Here is a 17855-nt window from a genome sequence, read left to right as displayed (position 1 = left end):
AGGATTTTTAATTCAGTCTATCAAGACATCTATTCTTACTACTTTGAAACTAATTTTATAACCCATCCACATATCCTTGACAACTTCCACTGGCCTGTTAACTGAGGGTTTTTAAACCACCAATCACATCCAGGCAAAAATATATAAAGAAAGGCAGACAAAATGAGAGAAAGGCAGCTCAGTTAATAGTAGCTGGAAATGAAGTCATAATAGAAAAGAGAAGGTTACTTTCTGAGGAAAGTAACCTTCCAGACAGGAAAAATGAGTAAGGGAAGACAAAAAAATCTGGGAGAGGCAAAACTTCAAATGGGGAAAATAAAGCTTTATTTTTAAAGAATTACTTATTTCATGCATTGGAAATCCATTTGCAGGGTATTCTACATTTAAGCATCTCCTAGATAACACTGTGCAAGAGACCAGCTAGAACATGCAGCATTTACTATGACAGACTGGGTGGCAAAGTTGGAAGTGACAAAATGAATGACCAAACCTGGAAAGCAGACCCCCAGAAAGCTCCTGAGCCAGAGTAAAGTGCAAGTGCACAAGAGCTGTGGGTGTGACTTTCAGAATAATGTCTTTAGTCAGAAGTTCTTCAGCCTTATTCTCTTCCCTCTGTGGTTATTCAGCTTACTTTCTGCAACTCTAAAATACCTGAATTATCAGTGGTTCCAGTAATTTCTCCACTGTAAATGTCTGGATCTGCAGATTCCGAGGATCAATTTTCAGTTTAATGTTTGGCGCTTTTGTTGACATCTCACCTGGGTAAAAAACAAGAGAAGTGCAATAAGCCAATATTAACCATGACTCCAAGCTTCACTGCCTTCCGTCAAAGCCCAGAGACTGCCTATGTAAGTATAAACTTGTTTCCTAACAGAGTCTGATCTCAAAAAATACAATTAACTTCTCCAATTTCCCATTTCTAAACCATTAAAAAAAACACTAATACTTACATAAACTGTAAAATCATAGACTTACATTACATATAACTCCTTATGTTCACTCAGAGATTTCTACATTGATCACGTGTTAAAAAAATACAAGGATAATTGAATCAAAATACCATTAAATAAAAGTCCTCTACTAGTTCAGAAAGGATCTTTAAAGCAAAAGCATAAAATTCCATTACTGAATTTATCACAAAACAAAACCATTAATGCTATGTGCACAATACCTGTATCTTATTCCACGTGCCAAATTACAGGGGTTATATAATAAGCACCTTAAGAACAAAAATAATATACAACATTCCTTAAAATTTCTGGAAATTAACAGCAGAAAAATCGAAACATTTTGTTATTGCATACCCTGCAGAAACAAATATTTTTTTAAGTGTCAAGACAGATTAAGTTGAGAAAGCCTATTACTGAAGTCAATAAGGTGGAAGTAAAGCTAAGTAAGGTCTTTAAAGTGAATAAATCATTCATTAGGAACTTGATGCAGAATCTACAGATGTGAATTAATAGTTTTCACCAAGTTCACTGGGCCATGGCTCAGGCCATTAGCCTGAAATGTGTGTGTGTCAACAAAGAATTATAACTGCTTTATCTGGATTGCAACCGATTATTGTCCCAAAATAAAAGACACTTTAAATTTTACAGTAACTTAACTTCTTATAAAACACAGCTTGGCAAAGAAAGCCTTTTTAGCCAATACAGACTTCAAATACACAAATAATGGATATCTGTCCTTTTTAAGCAAGACTTACTACAACCACTGTTGCTGTATAATGAAGTTATAAGGTACTGCAATTGTGCAGGCTGAAGAGATATATTGTCACCTTCCAGTGAACCTAGCACTGATTTAATAAAACACAGTAGGTGTTTTATTTATCCTGTAGCACGTGGTGTAGAAATGGATCTGGAGAGTTAGCCACATTTCACTTACAAGCAAAGATAATATGATCAATAATTAAAGAACTGAAGTACAACGCAATTTAGGGGGTTGCCATTCTTATTAAAGGTTACACAAGTGCCAAGTTTTTCTTTAATTACAAACTATACTAGCAGCAGAGCTAAGCTCCCACAAATTCAGCTGCATCCAGCCCGGCAATAGCATACAGAATGAGTGATTTTTCAGTTTTAATTCTGAACCAAAAGACAAAGAAAAAAGAAACCTGAGATTAGACTGACCAGGGGAAAAAAAAAAAAAAACAACCCACTTTTCCTTCCACAGATATGAATGGAAAGAGAACTCTAGAAATGTCAAAGCAAACTAACTGCCTATATTTTACTCATTTAACATTTAGACACTTTCAACAAACACCAAGCAAACAAAGTTTGAGCGCCTCAAAACTGGAACTGCCAGCGGATCTCTTTCTGCCCAACACTAACAACTCGCTGTGAACGCCACTGACTCCTGTCATTCCACACTCGAGTCCCAAATGCGCCGCTGCTGGAGCGCCCGCCCGCCCCAGCGCCGGCCCTGGCCGTGCCCGGGGCCGCGGCCAAAACACCCGGCAGAGGAGCTCCTTGTGTCCCCCCCTTACTCAAAAAGCCTTTTAATTCAACAAGACACTGTCCTCCAGCTTCACTGGGATTGCATCAAACCACATCATTACACACACAGGTCTTTTTCTGCCACCTATAATTCACTGGTTTTCTAAATCTTTGGCCAATATTTCAATGAATCTGCTTTATAATCTCATTAGGAAAAATAATAAATATTTATGATGGTGCTGGTTACCAACCCTTATCTTCGATATTTTCACAAGTCTCCCAAAATATGGGCACTTCTTGAAATCCATCACAGTTGCAAAGAGATGGTATGGACTGTGCTGTGCACTTTTTTCTGTCAGACGTACATCAGTTTCCAGGGGACAGGTAAACCGGATGGGGACAGCACCTCGTGCTCCCGCTGAGCCCTAAAGAAACCACGAGCTGACTCGGGTTATTCTGCAGACACACTCTGCTTTAAACCTTGCAGGGGCTTCCCCTCAACTCCTTGATAGAAGGGTGTCAGCACCTGCTTTCCTCAAAATGGAGAAATGGAACCTTTTTGCTGCTTGCTCTCCATTCTCACAGCACAATCTCCTCTGCTACATGCAATCATCAGGTCTTTTGTAAATTTTGGCGGATAAATATGTAGTTGTAATTAAGGTCAATTCCTGTTACTAAAGGACTACAGTGCTCCAGAATCCCACCACAGAGCACTCTCATACTTGGAAAGTATTACAAATCTAACCCCATTTTTGCAGGTCAGAAAAAATGTGAATCCATGTGTCATGACTATTCTGGGTTGTTCTGTGGGTTTTACTTGTGTGTTTGTTTCTTACCCTTAGCATACGGTCTAACATCAGCATTTTTATTCTTTGCTTGAGCCCTGAGTTCAAAAGCCAGTTAAGCCAATAATAGCTTTTAGCCTTGAGTTGGACCCATAACGAGTCATCAGCTGAAAGTCAATTGCGAAAACTATTGTCTCTGAAAATTTCAGTTATAATCTAAGATATAAATAACTCACTTATGGGCTCACTTGCTGATTCCAGCAATATTTTTTAAGCACAAGTCTAATGCTTCCTGAAACTTCCTTTTGTTTCTAAAAAGATAGAAACAGTTTTGCAAGCCAATGCAGCGAAAACCACAAAATCTTAAATTATTCTGATAATCTCATTACATGTTTTTAGCTTACCAGGCTCTCCTTACTGTTATACACCATATAGGCTAATCAATATTTAAATTGGGTTCTTTAATTATTTCTTTTTAACTAAGGCAAGGATAAGAGGTGATAGAAAGAAAAATAAACAGCCAGTAAAGAAAATCCTGGGATTTTCTCTGGCATTTCCACTTACTGCATGCACCTCTGTCTTTCTAGATCATATTCATTAAGATGACAAAATCTGATGTTTGCCTCAGGAAAAAAAATAAAAATCAGCAATCCACCTTCCTTTTTTTTCCCCTTTTTTTTTCTTTTTTGTTAAATGCATTTGTCTACTCCAGTACAACATCCCCCTAACTACAGCAGGGGCCCTAACTGTAAGATATTTTGGTAAAAGGCTGTACAACCTCACACTCAGTTAGATTAACCTTTACAGGAGGCAATCTCAGCCCTGCACACCAGCAGCTCTTACAACACTTAGGATGTTAAGCATGTGTTACAAGACACAAATGTGTCCCAGACCAGCCAGAAAACCAACCAGCTGCACACTCCTACCAAATGCTACCAACCTCAAGATAATGAAAATTTTGTCTTTTCATCAGATGTCAAAACTATTGAGTCTTTTGGTGTAATAAGAAAAAGAACTGGAAAAAACAGCCAAAGTCTATATCCATCTGCAATGCAACGTGAACACAGCACCTGCAGCTTTTTTTCAGATCTCTAAGTACACTGTATACAGACATAAACTAATAAGTGTCAGAAAGCAGAGCCAAAGACATTCTGCATAAATTAGAAATCCTTTACTTTAGAATCCATTTCCTGCTAGATTGTTAGAAAGCCAACAGTGCATCACTCACCTATGCTAGAAAACATATGGTCCATATGCAGCACTAAAGCAACTGTCTATGTGATTTCCTTGTGTTAGGAACTTCAGTGCGACTGCCCTGGCTCACTATGGGCTCCTGAGGCATCTGCAAGGCACGGCCTGACAAGCTCCCAGTGTATTTCAGGATGACCGACAGGACACAGCGGCTGTGGAGGGCTGGCAGGGGGATGGGCATCCTTAAAGATACACAGTAGAGCATAAGCCTGGCAAGAAAGTTTGGAGCTGAAAAGGGTTTGAACAATTAGATGACACGAAGCATGAAATTACTTATATTTCCAGTGATTATTCTTGGAATTTCCAGCACAGCAACTGTTTTGCCATGCATTCTGACTGTATGCCAGCTTCAGTCTGGAGGCAATGACTCACTCTCAGACTCCTGAACTGGACAGCAAAGGGATTCATAAAGCTCTCACCCAGGAACTTGGCACCAAATTTGTTTTCTGTTGGTTTATTTCTATTGTATGTTATCCTACAATGACACACAATGTATTATCCTAGCAGTTTCAGAAAATGCAAAGGCCTATTGCCTTGTAAAAAATGGAGAAAACTTAAAACAAAGTAGTCAGGTTTGTATTTTTTACCAAGATATATATGGACAGAGCACCTGAGGATTTCCCATATATGAAACATTGCTGAGAATACATATTTTTTTTTTACTATTCGGTCTTAATTTCAGTATTTCCTACACAGCTTCATTAATTGTTAACAACAGCACTCTGAGAATAAAATTTGTTAGCCTTTTTGCTACAGTCAGTACAGCAAGTGCAAATCAGATGTCACAGAAGCCACAAAAACAATTACTGCATTCTCCTTTAATCCTCTAGTTGACACCCAAAATAAGATATTCAGGATGCTAAAATCTTCTAGTTCAGGCAAAGAAAAGTCCATGCTCTTGTACTGCAGAGAGACCTCTTGTACTCTATAGGCCAGACCATGCTCTGGAATGGAGCAGTGTCTCCAAACCGGGAAAGGACACGGCCCATTTAACACCAGGTAAAGTCTATAAAGCACCTGCTTAATTATTTAAATTTCCAGACAAAGCTGTCAGGCTACTCTATAACCATCTCAGATTTCATCATTTCTTACCACTAGCAACAAGAAACATGTCTGTTAATGCACAGACACCAAAAAAGAGAGCTGGAGAAGGTGGCAAGATTCATACCCATTAATAACATTTATTCACTGAAAGCCACTTCATTTAAACAAGACTTGCATTTAGGTGTAGGTTGGCAATGAAGTAACTGGAAGATGTTTTTAATCTTAGCCCCAAAAATTAAAACCAGGAAAACTTCTTTTTGCATTTCCTTTCAATTCTGCCTGTTTACTATCCCCCTAGAGCACTTTCTCAACCCACACCTGAAGAGCAGTTAAAATTCACAAGAACATAAGGTTTCCACCAAGTTCTTGACACAGTTCTCAGCATAAATAATGTGATACATTAAACCTTACATCCAATCTACCAGGAAAAGAGCATAAGCCTAGATCTTTATGGATATTGGAGAATCCCCATGGCAAGCAATGGTTTGTGACTGACCTAGTGGCATTAAAAGGTTTAATTAAGGTTTATGAAAAAAAAAAAAAAAAAAAAAAACCAAAACTTTTGAGGTGGGATAAAGCATCACACCTCAATGAACTTGTCTCATGAAAATTTCCTTATATCTAGTGAGATGAAAATTTAAGATTTTTCCCAGGTCTATAACATTTAGAACAAGCTCTCTTTTCCTTGTTTAGTAATCATGTTTCCTTTTCTTACGGTGCTGTCTATCAAAGCACTGTCTCAAGTAGAGGTTGTGTTCCAGTATCACAAAAGGAAACAGAATCACAGAGGAAAAATTATTTACTGAAGATCAGAGAGAATGCCAATGGCAGAGCACTGGAATAAAACCATAACAGCACTGAAGCTCCTTGCCCACACTTTCTTTAACTGAGGCCAAAAAGCAGGCTGAGGAGAGTAAAACATTTTCAGAAACAATTTACACTATAAATCTATAGAACATCCTCTCTATTCCTTACTCCTATGTAAGGGTTTCCCTGATACTGGTATTGCTTACTCCTAGGAAGGTCAGAAATCATCTCCCTTAAACATGCTTTCAGAATTCTTCCTTTGGTGAATGCACACACTTCAGGCAGCTGCAACACCCACAAATTCCAGATGTTCCAGCAGAAGTGTGAATCCTACAGCCTGAGCAGCTCCACAGCCTTTGGCTTTGTACTGGCACTCTGGACTGTTTCTCAACCAACAGCCATCCAAAAAATGTGTTACTGCCCTAAACCTACAGCCACTGCAAGAAACATCTTCCCAGTGAAGCATAACATGGAAACTTGGGAACCTGACAGTATCTCACTACCAGTAAATTAAATAATTTCACTCAACAGTGGAGTTCCGCTGGATATGGACCATTGTGGATGACAGCAGAATTAAAATAATTCTGCTTAGGCCAGAAATATTTTAATAATCTAATGTTTGTAATATTTCTTCCATGTACATTTTTGCAGGTACTTCAGTTTTTGGTCTGAAAACTAGCGTTCTAATATTTAAGAAACTGAAAAAGCATTTACTTTAAAAAAAAAACCAAACACAAAAACAACACACAAAAGAAAGTGTTGTGACATCAGCTGGCAGCATTTTATTTTTTTAAAAAATCATTACTATTTTTTAGACTTATTTAAAATTCTTAAGTAAAACCCCAAAATCCTTCCACATGACTCTTAGTGCTATTTTCACCGTGTGCAGTTTGAGCTCAGAACAAGGACTCCTCTCTGTTTAAGTGGCACACAGTTCTTACATGGATGGCTATCTGAGCCCCTAATGATAGGTTAAGGAGGTCTGGCTCCAAGCCCTCCCTTTTGTTATCACATTTAAAGTGTTCCTATCTGTGTTCAGAACCAGAGAACCTGCTCAAATAAAGTTCAAGTTGACCTTCCACTAAAAATAGGATATTCTTCAACTCATTAAAATAATAGACAATAATAGAAATTCCACGAGGTGCTACTAGAAGATTTCAAATTTTATTTATTTTAAATACAGTTCCCCATTTCCCCCCCCGCTCCTTTTTTTTTCTGACAGTTATCTATTATAACATTACACTCTGCTGTTTTGCCTTAAAAATGTGTCTCAACTGCAAAGAGGTAAAAAGCCAGGGTTTCTTCTCTTTGTAGAGCTGCTACTGATTCTGCCAACAGATGTGGCTGTTTCCTACCCATGGCCTACCCCAGGAGGCTTCACCATCACATACCATTTTATGTAACTGTTTTCTAACCGATATAAATATTTGCATAACTTGTTTTGTCTAGTGACCTAAACGGTGTTTTTAGCATTCTAGAATAGTATTCTTCTTCCCCACTGCTTACATGCTCAAAACAACCCCAAAATTAAAGATAGCAAATGTGACTGATACTTTATATAGATATAGATATAGATGATAGAGATATAGATATAGATATAGAGATACAGAGATATAGATATAGACTGAGATATGCATGAAAATAAGAGAGAAATTATTCTTAGAAACTGCCTCACTTTGGCTGCTGTCAAGCTCCCTTAGCACACACAAAAGCACAATCCAATGAAAAGGGACAGAAAACAGTATTTAAGCAAAGCCACAATCTCTCCACGCCATGCCTGCAAACAGGGACAGACCTCAGGGTGCACATTAACCCTTCCAGTGGGTTCCCATTGCACAGCACCCTATTTCCTTCACCAGCTCCTTCAACCGGTTTCAAATCACACCACAGTTCAGCAGAAACCCCTCCAGAGCTGACAGAGCACTTCTGGTGAAACTGCTTCAGAAATAAAGCCTAAGGACATTCCAGCCCATTCTGACCTCCGCCCACAGTTCAACTCAAAACCATCTGGCTGAAGACCAGCCATAAAGAAAAAAAAACAACCAAACTTTGTTCCAAGGTGAATTAATTTCCCAAAACTGATCAACGGCTCTGAACCAGGAGAAAACTGTAAGAATTCATTATGGTTTCCTCCTAAATGCCTAATTTTTGCTGTTGGATACCTCTGGGGCTTCACCAGGTCTGAACACAGCTCTTGTCTTCAATTTTACCTAACAGAAAAGTGTGCACGTACAGGTTTTGAAACATGCACAATGTTACACTGAATGTAACAGCCCTCCTTTAGCCCTCTCTAATAATAAACAAATTTTTAAATGGTATAAAATTGTGCAGTAACACATTATTTTCACACTGAGGTGTGATAAATATACATTTACACAAACCTTGCTTCAACTACGTGCAACATCCAGCAAAGTACCAGGAGGTAAGCTAAACTTTTTAGAATAATAGCATCCATACAACACTTTGTTCTTCCTCTTCCAATATTCCAAAATGGCTTCTCATAGTTGGAAAATATGCAAACACGCTGCACAACTTCAGCTACTGGCTTGAAGTGGTAAAACCATGACAATTAAAATATTTAGAATATTCACGATTTTTTTTTCATATTCAGAATTTTTTTTTAAAATCATGCTTAAAAATTCCTTTTTTTTTTTTTTTTCTTAGGAAGCTGGCTAAGAAAACCAGCCTTTTCTTTTTTTTTTTTTAACTTTTGGAGTGATTGTTTTATCAAGCAGCTACAAGTTCCATTTGTAGCTTCATGTACTTCCACCCCTAAGAGGAAAACTGCCTACATTCTTGTTCAATCTCACCTTTTGAATGAAGGCTCCGAGGAAGGGCGCTCCTAGGAACAGCTCTGTGAAGAACTGCACCTGATGCAGCCGCACTCCAGGGCACCGACAGCGAGGCTGCAAATGCTCGCCTGTCAGTCCAGAGGTAAGAAACAAAACGGGAGGGCAGCGCTCCACTGGAACTCCTCCCAGAATGGTAGTGCCCGAGTTCATCGAGTTCACAGCTGCTACTGAAAAGACCACCTAGAGACACCCAAGGCCACTGCTAGCCTTGCAAACCGGGTTTGACACAGAGTTCCAGAACCTCCATCGGACACCAGGGAAGGCAATGGCAAAGCCGCCTCAAAAATCCATGAGGTTTAGGCTGAACGCAAGAAAGGAAAGGGGGAGAAGGAAAGCAAAGGCCACTGCTGTAAATCCGCACTCAAGTACAGATGCAATGCACATCTCCTTCTTTCACCTTCACAAACACTTAAAACACACTTCCAGACTGATACTCCCCCATTTGTAAGATTTTCCACCAAGGCAGCCATTTAAAAAATGGATATGAGTTAAGTTTGGCTAATCTGCTAACAGAGTAAATTACCCTGAAGTGCAGTTTACAACACACACAGAACAAACCCTCCTAAAACTCCCAAAAGGCAGAGGCTGCTCAATATTTGCATCTATTCTGCTAGAGACTGGAGGCCTTAAATCATTCAGTCTGAACATTTGTACAACCTCGGGCTGAATTTTCGTTTTGGAAAATTTCAGCCAAAACAGTTTGGCTATTTGTGGTTGATTTAGAGGTAAAAAAGGCACAGATGGCCCCAAGGTTAAGTAACTTGATACTACCTAACAGCACTGGGGACAAGGAATGAGGGAAAAAACACCCAAACCTAAGAAAGGAGCACTTATTGTGACTACACAGAAGAGAGGAGGGGGGGAAAAAACCCAAACAAACAAAAAAAAACCCCAAAACAAAACCACCTTGGACATAAATAAGAGACAGTACTGAAACAGTTGCAAGGAACGGGGAAAAAATCAATCACATTTAAGCCCTGTCATGCAAGGGCCAACTGATTTCAAAAGTGTCTTCTGCACTTAGAGATGCAGAGAAGGAATGCAGCAAAAAGCATTATGGATGCAAAAGCATCAAATATTACTAATATAAACTAAGCAGACTTTTCTAGATTATATAATAATTTATTATGGAGAAATGTACGTGGTACTGCCATATTAAGCTTACAATTTTATTCATAATTCATTCCACTCATGATCATATTTGAAGCTTAAACCCTGACAAAAATCCTTCTTTTCTCACCTGCAACTCATGAATTTAGAAGATATGAACAATAACAGACAGTTAAGAAGCTGCTGGAGTGAGATTTAATTTTCTAAGTACGGTATTGAAACTATATCATGCAATGCAAGTACAAATCTCACCACCTGCAGTTAGTATTTCTCAGCATTTCTTAGCTCTCTCAGTTCATGAATGTTATTTAGCAGTTAAGAACAAAAACACAATTCACTTCACTGCAAAGGTCAATATAGACAAGTGGATTTATGTAAATGATCCCTATTACACTTTTCTAATCAGATCTTTGTAACTGCAGCAGTGTTTTATTCATGAAGCAAATTACGCTAGAGGTGAACAGCAACCCTATTTGTTTTAATAAACTCACTAATAAGAGGTGTTTAAAATGCTCATTTTATTTGAAGCTTTTTGAACCATAATTTTAAGTTATCAAATGAGGAATGGGATTCAGCTGCTGAAGGTAAACACCTAAAACTATTTTATATAATGTAGGATCCATCAGAAAAACTTCTTAGACACCCCAGGTCTCCCACAGACTTCAACCATGTACTCAAGGGCTGGATGTGGGGATGCTTTAAAAGGCCAAAAGTGTCTAAAATGGTGCTGGACACCCATGTTCGGACACCTCTCTCAATTGCAGAGGTAACTGCTTCAAATTCCTTAATAAGAGGGATTACTTCACAAGCTGTGGTAACTTCATGGCAGCAGTCAGAATTAGCAGGGTTTGGACAAGGTTCTTGCCATCCCAATAAAAATAAGCACCGTCTTACAAAAGACCCTGAACGCATTTTCATATGCTGCTGAGGCAGCTGCTGGCAAGGCTGAGAGGAGCGTTTGCACTACTGCACCAGAAATGGGGCAGCCCGGGCAACTGCGTTCATTTCCGGGCAAGATGGAAGAAAGCACTATACTAAAAGAAACCTCCCAAAACGCCTGTGTAAAATATATTTTTGCCTACTGACATGCTCACACCATTCATGCCACAGAAGTCAGTCTGAAATGCTGAAAGTTCTGAGCAAAAGGCAGCCAGGTCCAGGGTACACCAGAGTATCCAGAAACACCTCTCTGAACCACATTCTCTCCTCAGTAAGGGGGAACATCCATATCCTTCTTTGGCCCGAAATCCTCCCCAGTTTCTACACTGAAGGGACCATCTGCCTCATCAACATCCTGAAGTCAGGTACACCTCCTTTCCAACACGCCCAGCTCCTTGCTCCCACTTCCCTTCGCCCCTTCCCCTCCCACCGGACAGGCGCCATTCCCGCGTTCTGGAGCCGGCCGCGGCTACACAGCCAGGCCAGGGCTGACCCGAGGGGAAAAGGGCGGGAATCTGAGGGGATGGACGGGGTCTGACTTGCGGGGAAAGGGCGGGAATCTGAGGGGATGGACGGGGTCTGAACATAGGGGGAAAGGGCAGGAATCTGAGGGGATGGACGGGGTCTGACCAGAGGGGAAAAGGGCGGGAATCTGAGGGCATGGACGGGGTCTGAACATAGGGGGAAAGGGCAGGAATCTGAGGGGATGGACGGGGTCTGACCTGAGGGAACGGGTCCTGACCTGAGGCTGAGGGGGCGGAACAGAGGTCCGGGATCTGACTCGACGGGACGGCTCGGATCTGAGGAGGAGCCACACCGTACTCCTGCCTCTGTCCCTGCCCCAGCTCCTGCCCCGCGGGGACGATCCCGCCGCTCTTCCTTCGCCCTGTGCCGGGTATTTAGCTCACAGAGGGAACCTGTGCACTAAGCCTGTTTGTTCGGGTTGATTTGAAATCATTTTATGTCAGTGTTCACGTGCCCTCCCTCCTGACGTACACTGGTTTTCCAGGTACTAGGTTTTTCCAGTCTCCTCCCATGATTGCCCCTCCGAAGTCCTGCTTTTTTATCGTCTGCTGTAGGACTTCGGGTAGGATTTCACAGCTGTGAATGAGAGCTAGACCTATTGAGACACTGCACTTCTGGCAAACGTATTTAAAACTCAATCGATCAAATAAGGTACCCATGAAAACAAAGCAAATTTTAAATCAAATACAGTATTCGTATCTGCGTCAGGTGAAGACAATCCCAGTCTTGGTCAGCGATCATCCAGGTAAGGAACCTGGCCGACTCACCTTTCTGCATCTCAAGTACCTGGATTTCATTCCCAGAAGGCAAATGAAAAATTCCAAACTGGTGAGTGGCTGAATGTACCCCCAGAATGGCAGCAGGGCATGGACAGACTGTCTGACCCGACACAGGACCTCAGACACAACCCTGTGCCCACCAGCATAGATGTCATCGTATTTTCTAAAATTATTTCAGTTCAGCTAGGCAAAAGAAAACTTTATAATCAGATTCTTTACAAAATTTCACACTCCTGCAATAACTTTTGATGTTAGCTCTCACTTGAAACAGTTCAGAAATAAATATTTTTTAAGAGGGCACATTCCAATATTCTGACTCTCCATTTGGTTTCAGTTATTATCTGTAAGTAAGCCCAGTAATTAGTAATTTCTTTCTATTTTCAGTTGTTTAGACATCTGTTTACTTCTAGTAGAAACATTGAGTTAATAGATTTCATATTTGTACATTATTATTTAATCAACCTTGTCAGAATGATATTGAATCCCTAAGACATAATTTCATACAAACAATAAATAATTTTATCTAAAGAGCTGACTCTTGAAAAACAGCCTGCTTACAAAGTACTTATTCTCATTCTCACCCAGAAACCATGCAGTATGAAATTAGTAGTTTGGGAGTTTAAATTGCAAAATTAATCATATCACCATAACTGTCAGAAATTAAACAGCAATGACTGAAATTCCTAAACTTAGTTCTTGAGATTTACACAAATCTCAAGACCTCCACTGCTCCCGAATTTCCTTCAAACTATCTTTTGGAATTTTCACCAGGAAGATTTTGCTTGTGTAGGAAATGTAGGCTATTCAGGTGAGAATAACCAAAGACTAAAAAGGATTATTCCAGAAGATCCCAAGGTTCTCAGACAACTCAGAAAAGCACATGATCACTGTGTTTTTCCACACGCAGCCCATCAGTGACAGAAACCAGCAGCAATACAGACCTACAAAAATCAAACTTTCAACCACGAGTGCTAGTGCTGTACACCACAGATTCCTGCACAGGCACAATGCTAACAGGAGGGGTACAATTAGTACATCTTTAATAGAGCAAAATAACCTATCTTCAGTAGCTTGATTTGAAAAAATGGGACATTGAGCTGGAAGACCCATGGGAACTGTCTCTAAAGCATAGTTAAAGTTGGTTTTATTCTATTTGTTACTGAGTTTTAGCTTTCCTTCATTCAAGGTCTTGCAATTCAAAATGTACAATTTGATTTTGAAGAATTGGGAAGGTTTATTACTGTGATGTGTCTCTGAGGCATAATAGGAATTAAAGTGGTCATTTACCCAGGACAGTTCCAACCAGCCAATATTATAAACAGATTTAAAGTTTAGGCATAAATGTGACTAACCAAGAGGGAGATTTTCTGATGAAGGGGTTTTTTTTTCAGTTTTTTTCATAACTGACCACTATCTGATTTCATTTCTAAAGCTTCTGCTAATCTGGAGGTACTAACACAAGGTGCACCTGCTTGAACTACCCAATGTCATAATTTCTCTCTGTAGTGAGAATGTGGAAAATAGCCTGGAAAACTCAGCAAAATAACAGGTTTTAATCACAACTGTTTAAAACAGACCGCAGATATTGTTTTTATGAGGGGGAAAAAACTCCAACAAACTGGAAAATAATGATTAAATGAAAAATAAATCAAACAAAAAGTCATGTAATTTAAGATTTGAAGCATACAAAAGGTGAGTAAATCAGGGTCTCGATACCAACATCCATGCTCAGAATGGGGACAAAAATCAAGCAATAGAGAATGGGATCCAGAAGCCTATTTTACTTTCACAGAGGTGGAAAAAATATTACTCTTTATAGTGCTGCAGATGCATTATGAAAGCCAAGTCTCGTTAATAAACCTATCATGAGGGTGGTTTTGGCCCAGAGTAGCACTTTCCTGTGATATTCAGTGTAGTTGGATTTTGAAAGCATATCCATTTACCTTCTGTTTTCATAAAAATGTAGATGTGTGGATAAATCAGTTGCAAACAGGAACATTCTTTTTGATTAAAACCCAGTAAATCTGGTAAAGATGTATTAAAGAAAAAGGTTCCAATCCAGTAGCACACACATGCCCAAATTTGCTAAGATTATTTATTAAAAATAAGAATGCAACAAAACATTTGGCTGCATTGACACCTACAACAACATTCAGTGATATAATTTGATAATCTTGTGACACTGAGCCTGTAATTTCATTAAAATTTAAGTAGAACTAATAGCATTTTTCTAAAAATGATCTATTACTGAGCATTTGAGAGGATTAGAGGCAAAAGCAGATTCTACAGTCTGTCAACTTCAAGAGCCACATTTTGAATAGTAAAATGAAAGCTTTAGGATAAAATTGTGTGCCTCTTTTTGCATATGCATGGATGTTTAGACACCTTAATTAATATTTAGCTGCGTGAGCAGGATTAGCAAACTGTCCACATTTATTCACACACTTGTGGTGACAGATGCCCTGCTGTCTTCATCTCAAATGCTGCTGTAAGTGAGGTGATCACGCATCTGTGAGCAGAGGCACAGGAGGCTGCAGCTCAGTTTGCCTCCACTCAACAGCCAGAAGCATCCCCACTTTCTCAGTGCTCCCCTGCCAGCAGCCTCAAATCCTTGGGCAGAAAGGACCAGCACTAGGACACTTTGGTTTACCTAACCAGCAGAAATTCCTTCTTGTTCTTCTGGATAATGTTTACAAAAAATACCACAGGATACCAATTAATTCCATGGAAGCTGCCCAGCAGCCATTATACCTCAACTAATTTTGTCACTGTTGGCAAATAAAGAAGGAAAAGTTTGACATGTCCTAACTAAAGGAATGAAGCCACTTTTGATTCTCTCCCTGAAACTTGTCTCCAGATCCATTCTTAGGCATTCACAGAATGTGAAATTTTAGCCATACGGAATTTTCCACAGTAAATCCTTATTTTCATTGTCTGTATGGTTTCAGATTTGTTAAATTATCTACAAAGCTAACAGACAGAACAGGGGGAATACAGAAGAAATACTCTTCAATATGCAGCATTAATTTTCCTACTGTTATGTGTTTCCTCAGGGAGAAAACAGGAAATTCTGTAGTCTTGTGGTGTAAGCATTATCTGCTGTAAAACACAATTTATGTTGGAGTCATTATTTCGTTCACTTTCTTCAAGGGAGATGTAAAATTTACTCTGGAATATTTGAACTTACACATAAGCACAAAGTTGCTGTTCTGCCGACATTGCTGTAAATACTTGTTAGCTTGGGCAGAACCTAACCGATTTTTTCTGGTTTTCTGTTGCAAGCATCATAGACTTCTAACAGGAAGAAATGTTCAAACTATTGAATTTGTAAAGCTGATAGAGACTGGTTAAATAAAAGGCCACAGAGCAAGTGGTGGAGAAGGGATGGAACAAGCATTACAAAACTGACATTGCACTTAAGGTCAACTAAGACAAGAAACCTGAAGGATTGAAGTGCTTGGGGCTTAGTCCCTGTATTTCTTAAAAATCCACTTGTGTATTTTTGATACTGGTTGGTTAATCTGTCCACGTGCTATTAAAGATTTTTCAGTATCTGTCCTCATTATTTGAAGAAATTATAAACATGAAAAACTACAGGCAATTCTATCCTAGCACCATTATTTTATATAACAGACCTAAACCAGAGTTTTATCTGTTCCCTGTTCTCATGTCAAGATATTGCTACCTTTAAGCGATTAAGAAATAAAACTTCTGAGATTCCTTGGGGAGATAAATTCATGTTCAAAATACACCTACTCCAGTGGCACTGTGCATGTGTCCCTAAGCCCTTCTGAGATGAATGGGGCAGGAGATCTTTCTCCTTTTTAATGCCTTTATTAAAAAGAATCAGCTCATGTGGGGAGAAATCGACGGGTCCTGCCCACGCCGCCGTTGCCCCCAGGTGTGGCATGGAGCAGGAGGAGGAGGAGGGTGATGCAGCTGTGTCCGCTGGTCTGCAGGCAGAGCTGGGGATTCCATCCTCACGGGAGAGTCAGAAGTTCCGCTTTTTCGGTCTAACATTTCGGGTCCTCTTTCTAGTTAAGACCTTTTCAGGTTAGGGTGAGAAGTAAAAGGATCTTAGCAGATACTGGATTAAGTTCCTCGTCCTTAGACGTCACTTAAGTCTCTTAATTCCACGTTGGCTCGTTGTTTTTAGGGTTTTTTCCCTGAAACTTACAGGTGAAATGCATTCTCATCTGCATACCAGCTCTGATGTCATTCCCGTGCCCCTGCTGCCTGCGGGCTCTGCTGTCACCCCTGGCAAGCATCAGGGTGACAATGGCTAATCACCAACCATTTACAGGTAATTGAAGGAGAACCCTTAATAGGGGGCTGCAACATGCAGGTAACTTTCAATTTAACAGCAATCAGTTCAACTTTTTTTAACTTTGCGACTTTAAAAAAATTGATAACTTTTTTATTCAAAGCACTTGTGTCGCTGCTCCTGGCAGGGATGGGCCCCTCAAGGCGCGGCCCTGCGGCTGCAGCTTGCGCGGGGAACGCTGGGGGTCCCTGCAGCTCTGCCAGGAGCCGGAGACGCCCGCAGGAGCTGCCTCGGCCCCGCTCACGGGTGCCCAACAGCCCCGGGGCCCGGATTCGTTCAAACTGACACTGCACACTCGGTCTCGAGTCCTACACGTGAGCACAAAGCAGCTGCTGGCTAAAGAAAATAAATACATAAACAATTAAAAAAAAACCAACCAAACAAGTCAGGATGTCGCCAATATCACTCCAGCTACTTATAATAATAAAACGAAAGCTCTGAGTGTAGAAATTAAAAATCAGGAAACATTATTATTTTTACCCATTGCAACACAGGTAGAAAGTCAAATGAAATTCAATTTCCATCGTACTACTAGATTAAAAAATTATCTACAGGGAATTAAATTACATATAAAGGCCTATGACAGAGACCTTTCGAGATTTTGCAATAACTGAAACAGTACAACTAGGAAAAGCATTAACGCCGCTGAAAGCTAATGCAACACCTAATGGCTGCTGTCTCCTGCAGTTCCTGGCTGCCTGCTCCCTGTCAGACTCGGGTTTAACTCGCAGGAGCGGACGCAGTCTCTGCGGTCTGACCCGGCCTTTGCTCCTCCCGCCCTGCGCCGGCCGAGCCGCGGCCGCCATTGCTGCGGGGGCGGGGCCGGGCCCGGCGGCGCTCATTGGCTGCGCGGGCTCGGGGCGGGGCCTACCGCGGGCGAAACGCCCTATAAGGCTGCAGGCTGGCAGACTCAACAGCATCAGCAGCGATGGCCGAGTGGTTAAGGCGTTGGACTTGAAATCCAATGGGGTCTCCCCGCGCAGGTTCGAACCCTGCTCGCTGCG

At 40.5% G+C, this 17855-nt stretch overlaps 1 protein-coding gene and 1 non-coding gene across 4 annotated transcripts in view; one reads left to right on the top strand and one right to left on the bottom strand.

Moving 5' to 3' along the window:
- The window catches only part of CTNNA3 (catenin alpha 3), a 407897-nt gene extending 398450 nt beyond the window's left edge, over positions 1-9447 (bottom strand). The window contains exons 1-2 of one of the 3 annotated variants that reach the window (XR_005626215.1): positions 4449-4581; positions 652-758 (exon numbers count right to left, since the gene is read on the bottom strand). Coding sequence is in view for 2 of the 3 variants with exons in the window: in XM_039696238.1 (XP_039552172.1) it covers positions 652-758; positions 4449-4473 (132 nt within the window). In the remaining variant the exon portion in view is untranslated. Of the gene's footprint in view, positions 1-651; positions 759-4448; positions 4582-9132 lie in introns of those variants that run through there. The other 2 variants (XM_039696239.1, XM_039696238.1) reach the window with 2 other exon arrangements.
- Positions 9448-17773: 8326 nt separating this feature from the next.
- TRNAS-UGA lies at positions 17774-17855 on the top strand. Its single transcript has one exon. It is a non-coding gene; the product is annotated as a tRNA-Ser (tRNA).

This window comes from Passer montanus, unplaced genomic scaffold (assembly GCF_014805655.1).
Source record: "Passer montanus isolate IOZ18808 unplaced genomic scaffold, ASM1480565v1 scaffold96, whole genome shotgun sequence".
Classification (NCBI taxonomy): Eukaryota; Metazoa; Chordata; class Aves; order Passeriformes; family Passeridae; genus Passer; species Passer montanus.
The sequence above is the reverse complement of the archived record's forward strand: the minus strand, read 5'-3'. Positions and strand labels throughout refer to the sequence as shown.